General features: G+C 34.2%; 1 protein-coding gene across 1 annotated transcript in view; it reads right to left on the minus strand.

The window, feature by feature from the left end:
- LOC128999560 (TATA-binding protein-associated factor 172-like) overlaps positions 1–22,238 on the minus strand; it is an 81,319-nt gene that overhangs the window by 52,485 nt on the left and 6,596 nt on the right. Inside the window, exons 2-19 of the mRNA XM_054426135.1 lie at positions 21,157–21,256; positions 17,334–17,412; positions 13,702–13,867; positions 13,393–13,536; positions 12,098–12,225; positions 11,222–11,440; positions 10,044–10,202; positions 9,300–9,435; positions 8,903–9,039; positions 8,179–8,319; positions 7,690–7,817; positions 5,772–5,985; positions 4,947–5,087; positions 4,471–4,612; positions 3,961–4,046; positions 3,524–3,781; positions 2,448–2,614; positions 2,030–2,147 (exon numbers count right to left, since the gene is read on the minus strand). Of these exons, the coding sequence (XP_054282110.1) occupies positions 2,030–2,147; positions 2,448–2,614; positions 3,524–3,781; positions 3,961–4,046; positions 4,471–4,612; positions 4,947–5,087; positions 5,772–5,985; positions 7,690–7,817; positions 8,179–8,319; positions 8,903–9,039; positions 9,300–9,435; positions 10,044–10,202; positions 11,222–11,440; positions 12,098–12,225; positions 13,393–13,536; positions 13,702–13,867; positions 17,334–17,412; positions 21,157–21,167 (2,574 nt within the window). The 5' untranslated portion in view covers positions 21,168–21,256. The remainder of the gene's footprint in view (positions 1–2,029; positions 2,148–2,447; positions 2,615–3,523; positions 3,782–3,960; positions 4,047–4,470; positions 4,613–4,946; positions 5,088–5,771; positions 5,986–7,689; positions 7,818–8,178; positions 8,320–8,902; positions 9,040–9,299; positions 9,436–10,043; positions 10,203–11,221; positions 11,441–12,097; positions 12,226–13,392; positions 13,537–13,701; positions 13,868–17,333; positions 17,413–21,156; positions 21,257–22,238) is intronic.

The raw sequence follows: 22,238 nt of genomic DNA on the forward strand, positions 1-22,238 counted from the left end.
AATCTGGCTGAACAAATCACTCAATCAATCCGGCTACGACCGAGGACATCACCTGGAAGACCATCGACAAGTAACCCAATGCGACTCCAGGGACGACTTCATTTCCCAATGACCATACCAGCTACACCTTCCAAACCGATGCCAACTAAAAGGTGCCTTGTATGTTCCTCAAAAGGGCTCAGAAGAGAAGTGAGGATCCAGTGCAGCAAGTGTGTGGTGCCGCTTCACATCGACGGCTGCTTTGAGGCATACCACACCTTAGTGAACTACTAAGAGTTGAGGGACAAGTGTAAATAGTGTATATAGTGTAGTTGTAAAAAGCAATCATGCCCAGTCAAAAGAAATTTAGTTAGGTATATTGTTTGTGAAGTGTGAAGAGACCTAACTTACATGAAATTTATGAAGTGAAGGCCTACATATTGGATAATATTATAAAGGTACGTGTTTTCCATTTATTATTTTTATTATATTTATTATTTTACCAGGCCCGCATTTAGCCTATTATTATAAGTATCCTTATTTTGAAATGGTAAACTTCTAAGGTGATCTTTTCTATGTGGTGTCTAGGTAGGCCTAACCGAAGCCTAAGTTACAGACTGCGCTAAGTCCATAACGTCTTGTTACTATTTAATTTTTTGAGGACTTATTTATCTTATGTAAAATTATAACAAAACAAATTCTTATTTGTAACTAAATACTAAATGATAAAAAAATAAAAAAAAATAAATTGATGATTTAATTACTAATTAATTAATTAATTAATTAATTAATTATAATTAAATTTTTAAAAAAAATTTTAAAAAAATCTAATTTTTATATTTTTATATTAGCTTGACATGTTTCCAAAGTTTGAAAGAATTCTGATGCAAAATAAGAGAGATATAAGTGTTAATGCAAAAGCCTGCAAAATCCTAGAAATTAATAGGATTTCCAAGGGTTCAACAGGGCCTATAATATGCGTAGGCCAATGGGTTAAGAAATAGAGTTCAATGTGGGCTAAGATAACAAAAGGAATTTTGTAAATCTCTTAAAGAGCCAGCCAACAATAATAAATAGACATTTAAAGAAAGCTTTCCTGTGTGTAGCAAAATCCAGGGGTTGAATACGAATTAGTTCAAACCAAGGGTCTGCAGTTTTAACTTACTAATTTTGTAGTTTTATTGAAGGCTCAGAGCTCTAGAAGCGCTAACGAAATTCTGCAGATGCTCAATTAGAGCTATATCATCCTCGCTCTCGTAAATGTGTTTTGAGAATTTTACCTAGCTTTTGTAACGACTCTGTAGGTCTGATGAGTTTTCCATCCTGGCCAATTTGATTAAACTACTTGTCTTACTCGTTAAATACTAACTAAGCGAAACACTTTAATGTGCATCAGGTTCCAAAGTGAGACTAAAGTAAAATTTAGTAAAAACAATATTTCAATACAAGATTAAAATATGTTTCTGAAGATGATTGTATAAATTTCATAAAGAATAAATTAAACTATATAAAATATAGGAACGGTCTTTTAACTTGGCGGTAATGACACGAAAAAAGATGGACAGAAGGGGGAAATAATTAAAGTTATTAAAGCAAATATCTCGAGAATTAAATATTATTTCTGTCCCAAACCCCTTACCAACTGCAGGCCACACCAAAAATGCCTGCAATGCAAACCCTCAATAAAACGTGAGCTAGATAACGAGTATGTAATATCACTAGTAAAATGGATGCACCCAATCACTATTTTTTTAAACCTTTGGCACTTTGTGTTCTTAATCATGAATTGAGTTAATAACTTTTATCCTCCATCTTTTAACTAGGTAAAGGGTCATAAAATACTGACTGTACATTATTCACTATAAAATTAAAATATGAAAATTTGGTGGGAAATTAATAGTGCGAGACAACTTAGTAGAAAAATTACTGACACAAAATATTTACTTTTCAACAATATTTTTAAATGACATTGTAAAGTTTGCCGTTAACATTACTGTTTGTGCAGTGTACACTTGTAGAGCATGGGGCTGAACAACATAGCCTACAATACCTGGAGTATCTCATTCTTCTCACGTTTCACAGAGTCCATCAGAGGTTTAATTATGAGTGTCAACTTCTCAGGAAGACATCTCAACATCAACACAGCTCCAACAAGAGCAGCCTGCGTCCTGTACAACAAACATAATGATCAATGGTAGCTGTAATAAACTATATTTAAAGTTGTAGCTAAATATTGTCAGCCGGAAAAGAAGTGGTTAGAGTGAACCATCAAGATATTATTTTCATACAATTACACTAAACAGCTTCATTTAAGCCTTTATAAAAAAACAAACTCTCTACCCTACTATCTTATGATGCAGCACATTGGAGCTAACAATTAGTTATGTTAATGCAGCTAACTGTCAAAGTTGTGAGTTGAAGGTAGACTGACATTTAGCTAGTTTAGACAAACAGTAACAACAACTTACGAGACAGTCAACAGCTGTTGGTCGGAGGCAGTTTGACTGACAGCTCCTTGTATGACTCTGCGTCGCTCCTCCAGACTCTCTGCGACTTTGGGCTTCAGTTTGTTGGAGGTCAGCAGCTGAGATGCCACAGGCCCTGCCAACTGTTGTATCTGATCTAGAGTCAGCACCTGGGCATAAAATATCTTTTTAAAATATACCTCTTATCTTGGAATATTGGAAAAAATGTGTTAAAAAAAAAATATTTTGCAAGTTTTGAGTTTAACTCACACCAGGGCTAGAAATGAGTGAACATTTACCAAATAAAAACCCTTAATTTATTTACAAAAAACTACTAAATTTGAACCTCGTTTTTACGAACCTCGATAAAACGAATTCCTCGATAAGACAAATTTTTTTTAATCCCCTTGACACTTTCATATAGGTCAATGCTAAAAACACCTCTATACAACGTAGTAATTAAGTTAAAAACCTCCATAAGACGAATTTGTTTGTGACATGGGCTAGGACTGATTAACCTCTATACAACGAATATTCTTAGCATAAAACCTCTACAAGACGAACGTGACCTCTATAAGACGAATTTATTATAATCTTAACCTCCATAGTATGTAGTTTTCAAAACAAACAGAAGCTTGTCTCAACACGAAACCCCCACCCATCCCTCCTCCTTCCTCAGTCATTGTTTGGAGAAACCTTGGAGCGAGGAGAAACCTCTATAAGAAGAATAACAGCAGCATTAAACCTCGATAAAACTACCCTCTTTATTAAGAATACCTCTATAGTACGAATTTTTCCCGTACCCCTTGAAATTCGTCTTATAGAGGTTCAACTGTACCACAAAACTAGACTCAACTAGACCATTGCCCCCTCCTGGAGTATAGAACCTGGACTTTTTCTGTCTACCTGACTCTTGTTTACTGATTCCTTTTGACCTCTTCATAGGTTTTTCCTTTCTTCTTTTATTCTTCTAGCAATGTCCTTTCTCGTGTGTTTCTGGGTCTATACACTATCCAGTTAATTTACCAAAACTAGGTTCAAATTTGAAATAAAACATCTCACCAACTTAGTAAACCTACCTTTCCGTACTGTTCGCTATGGAACGGCAACTTATAGTGTTTTAAGGTTGCGATAAAATCCCTTGTGTCTTGCAGCAGTCGAGTAAACCCGAGCGCAATCTCATCATAATATACTGCTTCCGCGAGACAAGCATGCAGCCGAGAGGAGAGCACAGAGGGAGGTGGCTCAGGAGGAGCGAGTCTGCCCCACTCCGCAATCACTAGCCCCGTCACCAACCTCTGTACAGCCGACTTGGAGTTGAGGTAGACTAGGAGGACCTGTACAAACATTAACAGGTGTATTTAAAATATAATTATTGTTTATAAAGGATTTTAATAAACTGTTGCATTGATGGAAGTATTAACACATTGGCACAAGTGTCTAGGTCAAGCTTATTAGCTAGTAACGGTTTGTCTTACCCAGGGTATCAGATAATCTTGAAGAATGAGAAATTTACCTTAACGTAGCACTCGATTGGTGTTTCTATTTCAGGTGTGTAAACAATGCCTGGCGCTGGCTTCACTATGTAACATGACAGCAAACCTGGACAGATAAAGATTTGGTTTTATAACAGGTTAAGAGTACATTAAACCACTATTAGGGTCCAAACAAAAGACTTTATCATTAGCAGAAAGGTGCAAGTTAGGGCACAAGTGGACAAGCATTTGTATATTATACAATAGAAAAACATCTGCTTTTAACACTTTATGTTTCAGAGCTTCCCCATGCTAGAAAAAATAATCTGAAGTTAAAGACAATTGCTATTTTTCTCACTTGTAAGCCATGTCCGCTGGTTTTACGACAGAAAATGGGGTACTGATTAATGTTGTTATAAAAATTTATTGTGTTTACTATTGGATTGTATATTTCACCACAGTAAATGCTACTTCATTAGTATTTAGACAAATTGAAATGCGACTTACTGGTGACCAATAACAGACAATAAGTAACTCTACGGTCTAACTACCTAACATCCTGGCCGCCATACACCTGCACCTCATGACGTTCTGTTCCCGTGTAGCAGCTGGTGTAGTCTCACTGCCACCTAGATACACCTTCAGCTCACTTCCCACCTGCTCCTTCTCTATGTTACGCTTGCCTTTCACCTCCTGTCAACACAAGTACATTGAACATCAGCCGATATTTGTAAAGTCTGATGTATCAAATGTTGTAACATTGACTGTATAGTTTGCTGTTGCTGTCAACATAAAAAACATTAAACATTTTGCAACTGTTTGGTCTAAGCATATTTTGCAGTTTAAAAAGCAGACTAATAAGCCTGCAACATTGAGCTCCTGGATGCTCATTACTAAAATATGAAAACTACTTTGAACAGTAAATATTGCTTTGATACTTGCTTTAAAATATTGGGCTACACCTTAAATTAGTTTTTAATTCTCAAAATGTTACTTAAGCGCCAAGGTAATCACTGAAGAGACTTACAGATCTTGTTTGTATGAGAGCGGAAGGTTCAAAGTGCATTTTGGCAGGCTGCATGGCGAGACACAGCCAACAACTGACAAAGGGACAGACTGCAACAAGCAGCGAACTCAACTGACTGTTGTGCACCAGATTGTTCCATACCTAGAGAAACACAGCTATTGTACAAACAAACACCCAAAATAGTTACAGGATTTTCAATGGAAATGTTTACCCACAAACCCAGAGTCTTGAGTGTGGGAAAGAGTTCTTTGTCACTCAGAATGGAGTAAAAAATACATCAGTACACGACTTAGATCTAAAAACACTAATTTTGACACTCTATTTTGTGCATGAATATAATTTATATTTAACTTTCTATAGTTTAAAAAAATGTACACTTAGAACCTTGATAACAAGACTCTCATAGGAATTATAAAATAAGACTTGTTATCAAGGTTGACTTCTTATCGAGGTTTGCAATAACATGTGATCAGGGGTAAAATAATTTCAAGAGGATTTTAAAATGACCTATGTTATCAAGGGTGACTTGTTATCGAGGGTCTTGTTATCGAGGTTCTACTGTATCAACACACTGCAGACTACACAAATTCTTTTCTTCTTGTAATGAAAGATGTGAATTTTGTTTTTGTTTTTGAATTGATTTTTTTTAGTTAGACAGTGTCATTGGCCACCTGAGTGGTAGGGAAAACCTATGTGAAAAATAATATCCAAACTGTTGTGCAACAGATCACGGGGACTAGTAAAGCTGGCCACCTGACCAATTTATGACATCTAAAATTGTCTTTTGGGTTGCAAACCGTAAAAACATCACCCCAATCAACTTACCCGCTCCACCAGAGCCTGTGTCTCCTGTACAGGTTCTATCAGAGCACGTTGATACACATTCCTTAGTGCCTCAGTCAGCAGTGCTGAGCTCCACGAGGCCACTCTCTCCTCAGCAGCTGTCAGTGTCAGCAGAGTCTGCAGTGTCGCACGACGTACAGACGATGAGCTGTGCGAAAGGAATGGCCATAGCCGTGCGACCACACACTCCTCCGCACTGCATGACGGATAAATTCAAAATTATATTCAATGACTTATGAGAAGTCAGATAGATGCAATTGATAAGTCAAATTCAAAAATCAAAAGTGTAGATTCATCCAAAATATTTTAGTGATAAAAGATGAATTCTGAATGGTTATAGGACTGAAAAAAGAAATAAATGTATAAAAAATAGAATAATCTTGTGCTTCTAGCTTATTTTTGTACAGTTAAGTCCTGCAAACTCAGGATCACAAGGTTTCAGTAAGTTGCACAAAAACTAACATCCTTAATTTTATGACCCTGCAATCTGGTAAATTGCAACTCGGTTATGTGTGTATTATGTGATCTGGAATGTGATTTAGGAATCTAATACCGTTGTATGAAGTTTTTCTCTTAAACAATTCTAATTTATGATTTGGTAAAACTACTTTATTTTTATTCCTAGTATTATAGTTATGGATATCTTTATCCACAACTATATAATACTAGGAATAAAAATACAGTGGTATTACCAAATCATAAATTAGAATTGTTTAAGAGAACAAATTCAAACAACGGTATTAGATTCCTAAATCACATTCCAGATCACATAAGAAGCATACAGGATGAGAGGTTTCAAGGTGAAGTTGAAAGAATTTTTGATAAAGAGGGCACTTTATTCATTTGATGATTTCTTTAACTTTAAAACAAATAGTAGGCTAGATCTTCCTGACCATGGTGATTGTGGCCTACTTATACTTGAATACTTGAAGGCTTCGTCTCTGACCGGGATTCCGGATGGACTGCGTCAAATTTATTTTAAAAAGTAAACTGAGATGGCGGCGAGTTAAAAAAGTGGCACGTCATCTAATTCTTTAAATGTGTAAATAGGCCTATTTTGAAGTTTTTCCTTCACTGAGGTTTTAAACCCAGCCACATCCATACTTCTGACTTCTTCAGGCAGACTATTGTAGAGTTTAATTGCGGTCACTGGGAAGCTATTCAGGGATTTGGACAGTCTGCATTGAGGGGTGTCGAGGTTTCTAGCGTTCCTGGTGTTATGCTGATGTATATCTTGTCTTCTTCCATACTTAGAGATGTTCTGGCGTACGTGTATCAGACAATTGAGGACATATTGTCCATAAACAGTCAGTATGCCGAGACGTTGAAAGATAGGCCTATGAGTAAAATCTTTGCCTGTTATTTCAGTAGAGGTTATCACTCTCAACGCCTCCTTTTGGAGTATCAACAATCTACTGCATGCTGCTGCACACATATGATTTGATATGATATGATATATTACTGTTGTACATCTTAAATATCTAAATAGTTTGACACTATTCATTTAAATATGTACTTACAGATATATGAATAAAGATTTTTTATTTGATTTGATTATATTAAATATGATGAGTACATTGCCTAAATGGCATTTGAACTTAGAACTATAACAGTATACTGATCTGTAGGCCATCTTACATTTAACATTTCCCCCGATCAATTCCAGTTGTTTTTATGCCAGTGCACAAGGATAATAGCTATATCCACTAGTACTGACAGCCAGTGCATGACACCACTCTTATCTGTGTGTGAAACAAAATCTCTAATACTTCAAAAATCTTTAATAGGAATAGGGATAATACATCAGTTACAAACTACACAATTGCAATTCACCACTCACTAAATTTATTTGTTCCCTTATATCACTTTAAATATTCTTTTAATTATTTGATATTCCTACCTGACAAGATGACTAGTGTTGGGTAAGCTAAGGATGGCTGCTAGCAGACCCATGAAGCTGTTACAAGCAGCTGCCAGCTCGTCCTGGTCTGCCAGCAGATCCCACACTGCCGTCACAATAGATGACACCTGAGAACATTGACTCACAATCAGCCTTAAGAATCCATTCAGAAACTAGTTTATTATCGCTAGAGTTTAAATATTTAAAAAATTATGTGAGGTTTCAGCTGGTTTTTTATGGGTGAACTGTATTAATTAATTACATTAGATAATCACCAAAGTTTACATGAAACAAAATAACCTAGAGATGATTCTGGAAAAATCCTTTATCTGTCCTAAAGCCATTTTGACAAGAAAATGTAAAAAATTGAAGTAATATTAGTGCCAAAACACCTGTGGTATATGAATCACAGTGAAAAATAGGCACAGACAGATTGAAACGTAGGGCCCAGCAACCACAGTCTTAACCTTTTAACCAAGAATATGTTACCTGATGAGGGAAATCTGAAACGATAGTCTGAGCCGCTGGTATCAGTGCTGAAGCTGCCACAGCAGCGACATCATCCACACTGTCTTTCAGTCCTGCGAGAATCACCGAGAGTGTCTTACCCAGGATACTGCCCACCATGTCCTGAAACAAAGGATAGGTGACTGACAATGCAAAAACAAATATTAGAAGAATAGACAATAAATAATTTACAACATCAAAGAACAAAGAAATATCGATCACAAGCAATATCCTTCAAGAAAATATCCAAGGTAATGTGCTGACAATTGTCTGCTCCTTACTTATCTGTCTGCTGTGCGCTATGTCACATCAGCCAAAGATGTCATAACGTTTAGCTGCCTGTGATTTGGTGATCTGTAGCGATGGCAACTTGTTGAATGTGTCGATGAAGAGAAATCCAAGAAAGAACAGTAGATAAAGAATAACAATTTTTTCATGTCGTTGTTATTTTTATCCTCTTTTTAGGAATGTTGTTATTATTTTAGTACTAATTACAAGTATTTTATACTTTTAAAGAGTCATCTAACTTTTTATTGTACCCAATATGATTTGTTTTCAACCATGGACCTTAAATGCTAGTTGATAGGACTGTAATATATTTTTATACCCTGTTGGATTAACCTTACAGTTATCTGTGATCTCCCTCCCCCCAATTACTTTGGATACTCGAGGTTCTACTGTATGTTTATTCTGGCTGAGCGTGTACCTGTCTAACTGCCAGCACATACTTGAGCCCCAGCAGACCTCCATGTCTGGCCTCCCAGTCTGTATTGTCCAGCAGCTGCAACAAACAACTGACCACTTTCTCTACTCGGTCCTTGTTCATCAGGTTGACCACCGAACCTGAGGAGAAAAATAACACACTGTCAGTTGAGTTCAAAAAATCCTGTCTTGTCCTGTCCTGAACTAAAAGTACAATCCTGTTCAACCCTACTGTATACAGAATAGGTTCTCTCAATATAAAACCATTAAAAACTTTTATATTGGATGAAATTAAAAGATTCAAATGTTACTTGACTGTTGAAAGGATATTTTTATCCAGAATCTCAATTGGAATAGAATAAATCTGAATGACAAACCTCTGAGTTACTAAGATCACTCACCAAGTGTCTGGGCGCAAGTCTCCCTGACTGGCGCCACCACCTGGTCAGATACAAAGTCTCCAAACCTGTCCAGGGCCAGGACACAGAGCAGCCTCAGTGACACATCCTCCAGGAACAGCTGATGGTACTCTTGCATCTATCAAACAACAAGTGCCAGACTATGTAACACAATCCTTTATTTGAGGAAGATTTATAGGACTTGGAAAATGGACTGGGAAATAGGACTCGGAAAACTACTTTTTCCAGAAAAATGTTTGAAAATATCCAAAACAGAGATATTGATCAATCATTTTCCAAGAACTTAAACTCACACAATTGAGGGTGAACAAGTTAAAATTCAATTACATTATATGACAACTAGGTTTTACATACCTTGTTTATCGGACATGCACTTCTAATTAGGATCATGTATGAACAATGTTAATAGAAAGATGTACTATGTTGTTTCGTTCCAGCCTAAAATCAGCCAATTCAATGGTCAAGATTTCATAACCATGAAAATATTTCCAAGTTGTCAATTTGTGATTTTAGTGTTATAGTAAAAAATAAGTACAAAAACAGATTACAGATAAAGTGATCAACTATAATGAAGGATTATTTGGTCCGGCAACCAAGGATAAAAAAATTTAATTTCTAAACCACAGAGAGGGATTTACAAATTCACATTACTAATTTATAAAGAGTAACTATAAAGGTACATCAGTGCAAGTCGTTTTCGTTATCATATATGACTTGGTAACCCACCAGACTAGCGGGGATGTCCTGGCTCTTGCCTGCCCCACGACCGTGTATCTTGACTAGTTCTCTGAGCGCTGTCGCTGCGCCATGTCTCGTCTCCCACCTTGTACTGAACAACTCGGCACACAGAGAATCACAGAGGCCTTCTAGAGGCCAGTCTACAGCCTAAATGTACAATCAGAGATACATAACCATTAAAACTTATATTTAGCCTACTATTAAAAAGCATTTTATTACATTTTAACCTAAAAGTTGATGATGGTTAACTTTGACTGCTTTGTTGAGAATTTTCATTAGAAACTCTGCCTTCCTGTGTAGAGTGGTATAGGAAGGAGTTTGAAAGTTTTCAGCTCGATCTTGATATACCATGTACCCCTTTGTTAATTAATTTTCCCTTCTTAATCACAGGTTAGACAGTTAATAGTAGTTTAACTATTCACTGGCTAATATTTTTCAAGGCAAAAGATTTTGAAAGTCTCAAAACTAATAAACTCTTTCAAAATGTATGTAAAACATAAATTAATTTACATTAGCTAACAATATAAATCAATGACATTCTTAAGGCATTTTCACAAAGTAGAGTAGGATCGTGGGTTAAAAAGTGAATTGGTGTTTTTTTACTTGGACAGAGTAAACCAATGTTCAAGTTGAATAAAAAAAGGCCAAACTTGACAACATTCTCCAAGACAACACATTCTTTGCACATGAGATAACCTAATATCAGGCAGGTCGAGCAGCTGTCTTTGAGCAACCAATCCCCTACCTTTCTGTGCATTCGCATTTCTCCACCATTTGTTTGGTAGGACTGACCATGAATAGGGGCATAAATCTACATGACCGTAATACTACTTACAAACTGCTTATAGTATAGAAATCCTGAAACTGTACACCATAATTGGTCAGTTTGGCATTTCCTTATTTCTTTCATGCAAATTGTTTAAACCAGGAATTAACCAAGTATTTATTTATTCAGACCGTGTTTTATTAAACTAATTGATGAAATTGTTTAAAATATAACAGGGTTACTTAAATCCGAAAAGTTAAAATTTGGATGAAACTGTGAATTAAAAAACCATTGAACAATGAAGATACAATAAGGTTTTTGTTAGTGGTTCACTTCATTCTGTTAAATGGCGGATTTCGCCTGTTACCAATTTACTACCAATTTCATTTCTTCAACCTACATCCGTTCCCCAAGCTCCTGTGTTGTCCGGCACAGGGTCACTCCCAATACTTTCATCCCCTCCCTCCTCCAGCTTCACTTTCTTGGCCGCTGACCCTTCATTCTCCTCTTCAGGCTGCTGTTGTGTTTTCTCCCGAGTAGAGGTCTGACGAGCTATTCTCTTCGCTCGGTTTCGTTCTCGACAACTCAACCCTTCTGACACCACTTTCGTGAGGCTCATCTTAATAAAAAGGGGAAACAAATTTATTTTGTTGATGGTAGAATTTCAAACAGATATTTTATTGAAAATATTTTTTCCTTTAGATGAAGAATTTTTGTGTCTACTTCAGGAAAACGTTTGACTACTAATTTAATATTTAAGTAATGAATACCAAAAATATTATTTCTACAAATTGAATGTTTTTAATTGCAGATGCACTATTCTTCAATAAAGTAATTAAAAACAAAAAACCATCTAATGAGTGTAGAAGGATTAGGATGAATTTAGCAACCATATTAACAACTAACACAACTTTTCAGCAACCATTAACAAAACCTAAACATGTGGCAATAAGTAAAGAAAGCTGAGTTCAATATTTTTTGTGTGTGTTTTTTGTGTTTTCACGCCAGTGGCATTTTTTATGTTTTGAAAGGGAACGGTCCAAACCCTTGTTAAAATTGCCTTGTTAAAGCATAATGAATTTGTAAGAAAGGTAACAGGATCTCAGCGTCTTCTAGAGATATTAGAAAAATACAAAAGCATACCAGACACAGCTCATTGTGAGAGAAATTGTAAGTTAAAGTTGGTAATTTCCACCTAAGATGATTAACTTGTGAGTCAAACTACGAATTTAAGACAGTTTTTGCCACTTCATCCCTACTCCAAGCGAGATATTACCTTCTGAGGTTGCGAGTTCTGCCTGACAGGCTTGGACGGTCTAAGGTCCTCGGGTGAGATGACAGAACAGTCCAGTTTCACTGGGAGTCCCATCTCTTGCATCAACTGAGAATGCATCTGCTCTGGTCCTAATAAACATTACAATATAGTATAAACGTTTAACATATCTGAGCGACTATTTTCATTCAAGATATTTTTTATTGTTTTTATTTTGGTGTTTATCTATGTCAGTGGCATTTAAAGTTTTTTGTAAGAGGACGGTCCTGTCACAATAACGAGTCCGGTTAAGATCTCACTTAAATTAAACGAACGACCTTCAGTTTTTAAGGCATTGGCAAGCTCTACAACGACTCAGCACCCAGACAATCTTGCAGTCAGAGTAACATGTGAATTGTGATCATTATTTACCCATCCTTAACTCAAATCAAATCAAATCAAAATTTCTTTTATTCCGTACAAAATAATTGTTTTTACAGTTTTTACAAATAATGTATTACAATAGAAGTATAACTAAATACCTTATAGTATTCAAAATTAAACCCACATGGGAAAACCTGTGCGTGGGAGAAATCCACAACTACATTGTTTTTTTTTGTTTTTTTTTAATTAAATATATATATTTATATTTAATATAGTTAATTTGTTATTGTAAAGAACTTGTCTATTTACAGGATGAAATAACTATAAATCCAACAATAAATCTCTGAACATTTTAACTAGAAAATTTCAAATCATTTGTACTACTCAAAAAGAGAAGTTGATAGAACCAATCAAAACCTTATAACTAAAATTTGAACTCCGCCAAAAACCCTGATTTCTATGTCATAAATATGCTTTTTATCATAATTTTATATTTAACAGAGATTTTAACATTGGTTTTCCATGAATTCCACCTTTAAAGTGCTAGAAGGAGCATGGCCTTTTTTACTTATGATCAAATCAAATTATTTTGTTATTCAATATACATAAAATAACATGTACTGAATAGAGTCAAATAGGCTATGAATACATATAACTACCGGTACATATTACAAAGTGCTTAAAGTCCTACATTAAGATTTACTTTTAAAATAATAAATAAATAATAACTTTTAAAAAGTGAAGAATTTCTAACTGAATATTAAAAAAAATATATAACATTATTGCAATCACAATAACATGGGCAGTTAATAAAATAAAAAACGTACATCCATTTTCCGGGCTCAATTAAAAATAAACAAACAAAATCATTATACACTATCCCAGTCTGGTGGAAGTCAATATTCACATCAATACTCACATTGCAACGAACTCACCAATCACATTATCTTCCTCGGTATCATACTCCTTGCCCTCCGATCCCATGAGGTAAGCGCTCTTGCTGACTACATTTTTCAGATCAAAAGACGAATACGTCAACCTCCCTGATTGAACCACAGCTTGCAATGGATCAGCATTTTCTGGAAATAAATAGTTTAGTCAACAAACATCGTTTAACACTAAACAAGAGTAGCTTAGGTTTACACATGAACCACCAGACAAATCGTCTCAAATTTAATACTAGGTATTTAGTAGCCTAAAGGTATCTTTAGGAGCAAACTCTTGAAAGTTTTTTTTTCTCTTACCACTGTTACTGTCTAATGTGCCCGCGGGGTCCCACTGAGGCACATTGTCCAGCACCGCTGTCACAGCTTGACCCGCCGCTATCCTGGTGTCCCATGCTGAGGAGCGCAGCAGCCCCGTGATGCGGCCCAGCAGTGTGTGCAACTCATGTGGGTGAAGTCGTTGGACCTACATAAATCAACACTAATTACAATACCACAATGTAACAACATTTGACAAGATTATAAACAAAAAATACTTTTATTGAGGAATTGACTATTGGGACATTTTATAAATAATTAAAGATTTTTAAATTTTCAGATTCCAAATTAATTGTGACGGCTCATGTTTACTTTCTCCCACAACACATGGGGAAAATTTTGTTGACCGTATGTAAAAATTTTTTAATTTGAGTTTTGGGTGGTAATGTCCGGTTTGGGTCCCCCTGAACTCCAAAAATTGATTTTCGAAGTGATGTCTGTCCTTGTGTGTGTGTGTGTGTACAGAGCTACAAACTACACTTGTGGTCCTATTTTGATGAAATTTGATGTGTGGGACTAATCAATAGTATCTCTAGGCGTGATTCAATTTTTTTATTTTTATTTTAATGGTCAAATCAAATCAAATCAAATCAAAACATCTTTATTTTCCTTACATGTACATGGGTACAAAAATAGTGTCAAGTATAAAGTACTAAACTAGCTTAAAGATATAAATGCATTTTAAGTATGAATAGGTATTTATTCAATGAGTTCCTCCATTGTATAAGGCGCCTTTTCTATTAAATGTTTTTTTAATTTTGATTTAAATAATTTATAATTTGATTCCTCCTTTATAGAGGCAGGCAATTTCCTTAGAATTAGTGATCCAGCAAAAGTTGGTTTTTTTTTGGAGAATTCCAGCTTATAGGTTGAAGTTACAATATCCTTCTTATGTCTTGTATTGTAACTATGTGGCACAACTGGCTCATATTTTAGGCTGTCTCTTTTAGCTATACATGCTATTTCAAAAGTATACGCTGCAAAAACTGTTAAAATATTTAGATTTTTAAAGTGAGATTTAACTGATTCATCTTTTTTAAGGTGTAACATAGTTCTAATGGCTTTTTCTTGCATGATTAGAATTTTATTTAAACTTTTAATCGTAGTTGCCCCATATAGTCCAATGCCATAGTTTATGTGAGAATGAATATGGGCAAAATATTTTTTTTTAAGTGCATCTAAATTGCACAAATAAGACATTCCTTTCAATGCGTACACTCCAGAATTAAGCTTTTTTAATAATTTTTCAACGTGTTTATTCCAACTTAGATGTTCATCTACACAGAGACCTAAAAGTTTGGCTTCAGAAAGTTGTTCTATTGATTCTGAATCAATGATCAAATTGGGTTCAAGTTTCTGTTTACTTTGTTTAGTCGAAAAGGACATAAAGTTTGTTTTTGTTGTGTTAAGATTCAAATTATTATTTTTTAGAAATTGTTGTATATTATACAATTCTACAAAGGCCGAAATTTCCAACTCCTCTTTACTTTTCCCCGCCACTGTTAAATTTGAATCATCTGCATATAAACAAATCTTACTCTTTTGAGGATTAACAATACTTTTAGGCAATTCTTTTATATAACATAAAAACAAAATTGGTCCCAAAATTGAACCCTGTGGCACCCCCCACTTAATTCTACGTTTATGAGAGTTAAATGTAGTTAAATAATTGTTTTTGTTTGATTTTATTTCAACAAATTGCATCCGACCATCCAAATAAGATTGAAACCATTTTAAGGGGACTCCCATTATTCCAAGACTTTCCAGTTTCTCTAGCAAAATTGAATGACAAACACTATCAAATGCTTTAGAGAGATCCATGTATATCCCTAGAACATTTTCACTGTTTTCAATTGATTCTACGATGGACTCAATGAAGTCAGTAGCTGCTGTTATTACTGATCTTCCATTTCTGAAACCATGTTGAGAATTATCAAATAACTTATTTGATTCAAGATAATCTACCAATCTAATGTACATTGCTTTCTCGTATACTTTTGATACAGCAGGGAGCAATGAAACAGGTCTATAGTTAGACATTTCAGTAACTTCGTTTTTTTTATGTAAAGGAATTACCTTTGCAATTTTTAGTTGATGCGGAAATAAGCCAGACACAAAAGAGGAATTCACCAAATGTACAAGTGGCTTTACTAAAAGGTTCCCTACATATTTTAATAATTTAGTTGGTATATCATCATAACCACTAGACATTTTATTCTTAAGTGAACCAACAATTCTTTCCATTTCCTTATCATCTACAGGAGTGCACTTAAATATCCTACTTTCAAAAAGCCCTTTTGTTTTATTTACATCGCTAACTTGATTAGTTGTTCCTCTATTTTTTATCTAAAGGTTGCCTAACACTAAAGCTATCTACAACATCTATAAAGTAATTATTAAACATGTTTGCAACATAAGTAGGATTTTCAATTAGTTCATCATTCAGTCGAAGACTAATATTCTCTGAGTAAGTGTTTTTTTTTGTTTGAAACTTCATTATTAATTATTCTCCATGTGGTTTTGTTAATGTTACTTGAATTATGAATTTGGAAATCAAAAAACTTCTTTTTACTCTCAGTAATTTTTTTATTTAATATTTTTTTTCTTTTATTTAGTTTAGAGAAAGTACATTTATTTTGTACTTTTCTAGCTATTCTACTCATTTTTATAATTTCCTGTTTTTCTTGTTTAATTTCTGGATTTATCCAGGATTTCTTTGTGTTGTAAATTTTGACAAGTTTATTTTCAAAACATAAATTGAAATAGTAAATTAACGTTTTGTGAAAAATATTGTACTTTTCTGTTACCGGTGCTAAATAAACATCATTCCAGTTTTCCTTTTCCAGCATTTGATAAAATTGGAGCTTATTTTCTTCTGAGAATTGTCGGGATTTTTTAAAAATGTAATTGTTTTTTATACATTTATCTAAAATATTTATTTCTAAGATTTGTCCATCGTGATCTGAAAGCTCAGTTATGACTCCTGTGGTCTTTAATTCATGGGTTTGAATGTTTGTTAGAATGTTATCAATAGCCGTTACTGAGTTAGCTGTGACCCTTGTTGGAAAATTTACTAAAAATTTCAAACCGTGAGATTTTAACAAATTATCAAAATCCTTGCTTTATGGTGATTTTTTTTATGGTGATTTTCCCATAAAATAACAAACCAGATCTTTACAAAAACAGCATGAGCTATTTTGATTAAAATTGGGTATATTATGGTCCTTGTAACTCTACACCAAATGGCACGACCCCCAATAGGCCTACTGCAAAAATTGTTGTTCAAAAGTTATTGCAACTTTTGTGATTTAACCCATAAAACGACATAGTGACTCCCACCGCTTACTAATGATAAGGGTTGTTGTTGTTGTTGACAAACTAAAGAGAAAAAGGATGTGTCAGATTGCTCATACTGCTTCTTAGCAAAATTGTAAAAATTAGGCCAAAACACTTCTATAACATGTTCTGTAAGTAAACATGAAATGCGACAAACAATGAATCCAGCAAGGATTTGAGGTTGAACTTAATATTATATTTTCCTGCTACAGTATTGACAGTCTTTATCATTATCGCCTACAGTTTTTCCAACCTGATATCATGATTTAGTTACTCGCCTCTCCAAGTTGAGCTGCAGCTGCGCGGCGAGTCACTCCTGATGATCCAGTCTCTAGCAGAACAAACAGACGATCTAGCCTAGAACAGAGACGTTCAGAACTGTTAGAATCCAACAGTTCTCAATATACAACCTGTCTCCTCTCTCCACTCCCTCTCAACATTTTTCCCATAAAACACAAAAACTGTTGTATAGAAACAATTGGGAAAAATTTACTAACTCAGGTTAATAAACACAACATAGAGGTGAAAGAATAGCAATTAAATTTTTTATCAATACTATTTTTTACAGGCCCCAGGACTTTGTTCTGTCGCCAATCAAATTCTGTAAGATATTATGAAAGTTTCCAGTCACCTAGTACAGTAGAGTCCCACAAAGTCGGGGTAATGTGGACTGGAAGGGTACCGAGTTTGTGAAATGCCGGGTTATCGGGAACTAGGGTTAAAAATAAAAACAATAAAATTTTTAAGCCTTTTACTTGCCTTCTTTATTTACATTTATAATACAAGTCAGTATTAAGTCATCAGATATAGTACAACAAATCCTTTTTACGAGTTACGAATGATATGACTTGAGCTGGCTTGAGTCCATGTTGAACTCGGGATCAAAAAATCACTAATTTTCTGAGCTAGGTAATGGCCGAGTTATCCAGACTGCCGGGTTATCGAGTGCCGAGTTTGCGGGACTCTACTGTAGTCAGAATTTTAAAATTTCATTTTAAGGCCACAATCTAAAATTTAAAATTAAACCATTTTGCATGTGTTTGACTACTATACGTTATATAAACAATTTGAGGAAAATATTTTTTGCTGAATGATATTTTTGAGAATGCGGTTAAAGGATCAACAATCAATAATTTAGTCGCTTATAAGCACTAAATGAGACGGAATACCACTTAAATACAGAGACTAGTGATTTGACTGAGTTGATTTAAATTTATTTGCGGATTGATATAAAAGTAAGAATATTAATAAAGTTTCTCATGTAAAAGTCAATCTTCAAAACACTACAGGACATGACAACTTATTTACCAAACATAATTAATAGTTTTAAAAAATTGTCCTTAAATAAGTAAAACATCAGTGTATTTTGTACCAAGAATAATAAATCAGTCATATATTTAACCAATGGACGTTATAGTAGTTTACGCAATGATCACGAAAAGATAGTGTTAACGACACAAGTAGAAATTTGAGGTACGAGCCTTGGCGACTGCCTTAAAAACTCCTACGAGTGAGACTATTTATTTACGCGAGTTGCGTACTCTACTTTACCTACGACGGTCTTTTAATTACTAACAATCACTACACATAACTTCTAAGAGAGGTTATGTTTTCGTTTCTAGCCCCTCATTGCCACTGAAAGTGGTGCAATGAACCATTGTACCAAACACTATTGCACGACTTATTAGCAATTAAATTGGCCTAAACAGCTGATTAGTTGAAGTTTTAAGCATTACAGTTTCACTTCTCTTCTCTCTTGGTTACCCGTGTTGTTATGTAAAAAAAAAATGCTGTTAAGTAAGTAAACAATGCTGTTAAGTGAATCTTTTTAAGTCTAAGAACTGAACTAAAACGGCTAGTTAAAAAAACAGTCGTTGGTAAAAAAAAAGAAAGTAAATTAAGTTGATAGGAGTAATTACAGATTCTGTAAAACAAGTTTTGCAATAATCATTTTCATAACACATGTATCATGCTACATATCAAACAGCCTAATTATTGAGGCCTTGATCTAATTTTAAACCTAAAATTATTGGATACTGAATTAAACATCCCATCTATATGAACCATACATTGCCAATTTGTTATTAAAAAGAAAATAGCCGTGTGAGCCAGTCACAGAATGCTCTAGTGCCCATGGGCGTCCATCTGACTTTACTATGGAGGGGGGGGGGGGGGTACGGAATGAACCCCAGTAAAAAGGGTGGTCTTAGAAGTAGGCTACTTGAGAAAAAGAATTAAAATTTAGATCTAAAATGTTTGCTTTTGCACTTGTTTGAACCTAAATTTGCTTTGATTTTTCAATATTTGAACTAGAGGACCAATGGTGCTCCTCAGCGTTAAAATAAATATCATTTCCGAGGAATAATCAAATTTATGATTTTGGTTGAGTATCTTGAACTTAACTGATTCAAACTATCAATAGCTCAAACTAAAGCCTATAATTTACTGATTATTTTAAGTCTAAAACATATTAAAAACAAAAAATTGATTTATTATCCTACAAAAACCTTATTAAAATAATGTTTATGTTGGTTGTTCACCTTGCGTTTGTTTGAAACCCGTCCGATTAGAATAACTTATAGCTTAAATGAAAGCAGGTATTTCACTGAAGGTTCTTAGACCAAAATATATAGGATTATATCAAATTACAACTGGTCAAAAACATATTAAATTGAAGTAAGAATTTGATCAAATTTCAATCAAATTTATGTTTTTTGGTCAAGTAATACAGTACTATCGGCAGTAAATAAACAGTAACTATCGTCATCGGCAGTAAATAAATGTATGCCGATGCTTGATGTGAAATTTGTGCATGCATACCTTGAATTTAAGACCTCAATCTTGAAAATCCCCGGTTGGGTAGAAGAGCCAAACGAACTCGGAAAATAAAAACCAAATTTTTTATGTATATAAGATACTTACTACTGTAGCCACTAGCTAATGAGAATCGTTTAGCTGTTATATTTTACTCCACAATATGAAAGAAATCGGTTGTTTTTGTCAGAACTCCTAGACAAACTCTTGCAAAGAAAGACTCTTGCCCATATAGATGGGCACCCATGCTAAGTGTCTAAACTTCTATTTTCTAACTTATTTTTTGTTGTTGACATAGTCAATGGGTTCAGTTGCTACAGCTCACAATAAGTCATTCCATTAGTTTGACTTAAAAAAGTGTGTATATACAACAACAATCAGTGACTTACATCAGCACCATCTGTCGGAACAACCACATAAACTATGATAACTTTAATTTAAAAACTGGTAACAGCTATTAACATGGATGGAACGTCTAGAAAATAAATATCATATCGTATCAATAGTCAAAGCTAAAACAAGGATGATCACCTTGCTTCAAATGCAATTAAGAAAAAAACTGGAAATCAAATAATGAGGAAGATTTATTTTCAAAGTTAAAGTTTTAAAATAAGAATATGCCTCCACATTATAAAAAAATCACTAAGTTCAGAAAAATGTTAGCCTATCCTATTGGGAAGTTTTGTACATTGTTGAAAAATTATAAAAATAAGAAAAACAAACGTGTACATCTCCAAAATTACATCCAGGCGTAATTTATATTTTTAAAAGTTATGCAGAGACAAGTAAGAACACATTTTGAAGGAAACCTTCTTAACTAAATCAATAAATAAGGTTACCTTCGTCAATCAGCTCATAGAAGTTGAAACATTGTTACGGCCGTTTCAGCATATCCATGCCATCATCAGACGTTCACGACGCCACTTAGGCTGAACGTCTGATGATGGCATGGATATGCTGAAACGGCCGTAACAATGTTTCAACTTCTATGAGCTGATTGACGAAGGTAACCTTATTTTATTGATTTAGTCACAAGATCAGCTCAGGGGCTAAAAAATATGGATTTTAAACCTTCTTAAGTTCAGCCAAATAACATAGCATTAACAGTTGAAAATTCATGTTAATAATCTACAACCCTTTCCCAGCCTCTAATGATTCAATGATTGTGTAGGCTATTGAACTAGGAGTAGAAAGTTCTGCTGATAACAGCAGGAATAACCCCAAGTCTGCATCTTGCTTGAATCGCGTTTTGTGTACCTGCTCTAAGGTATATTTTAGAAAACTTACCTTGAAGTCATTCTGATTCTTTTGTTTTACTTTATAATATCCCTTCCATTGAACACAATATTGATGATTCTTTTTATTTTTCCATTCTATTGAACATTCACTGAAACAAAATAACAAGAGATTATCAGTTGCTGCAATGTTATTAGGCCTATTACAAACATATTGTAATAAAGTGGGGTGTTAAGGTACCTATGTCATTTCATTACAAAAATTGTAAACCAGAAGAGAATAGTGAGAAGGAAATGGTTAGAAGAAAATAAAAATAGTGTTAAGCCCTTTCAAATACCAAATAGTTAATAACAAATGTATTGTAAAATATTTGTTAAATCTGTGTTAAAACACGATCAATAAATAACACTCAAAAACTATTGTAGCCTGTAGGAAAAAATTCTATAACTTTAGGGAAAATGTGTGAAGCCCCAAATTTAAACTTTTTGTTTAAACAACAGAACATAATATGTGAAATAACGTCCCATCTATATACTTAATACAATAAGGGGATTTCCTGTAACATCCTTTTTCAGCTATCCTACTTAACCGATTTTCAAAATTAAAGTGTCATTTTAAAGTGCTGTTCTAGGGCACCTGCGAATGTTGATTAAAAAGGTTATTTTCTCTCTGTATGGTCATCAATTTCAATTATAATGGTTTTAAACAACAGATGTTCATATGGAGGCCTACAAAGTTGGTTGTGAATTGGATAACCATTCTTTTGGATAATTCGTTATGTTGAGTCAATTATCAGTGGTAGGCCTATAAAGAGTTTAAATTTTTACCGGACTTCTACTAAATTTAGTAAAAACATTCTCATGAATCCCCTTCTGATTAGGGTAATTGTATTGGGTTTATTTCTCAATGTGGCCTAGGATTTTTGGATCTAATGTATTTTGCACTTTTAGCCAAATCTGACCTAACATAATTAGCTAAGTGTAGATTAGACAGTAAAATTTTGTTCTACAACTTTAAAATATATTTACCTTATTGTTTACAACTACTGTAGCTAATAAAAACTTTAAAGTGCAGTTTTTAACAAAAGCTAATTAAAATAGGCTATTACATGGTACCATGGGCATTTTTTCATA

The sequence above is a fragment of the Macrosteles quadrilineatus genome, unplaced genomic scaffold (genome assembly GCF_028750875.1).
Source record: "Macrosteles quadrilineatus isolate MER2022 unplaced genomic scaffold, UCM_ALF_1.0 Scaffold_8__2_contigs__length_117827958, whole genome shotgun sequence".
Taxonomy (NCBI): domain Eukaryota; kingdom Metazoa; phylum Arthropoda; class Insecta; order Hemiptera; family Cicadellidae; genus Macrosteles; species Macrosteles quadrilineatus.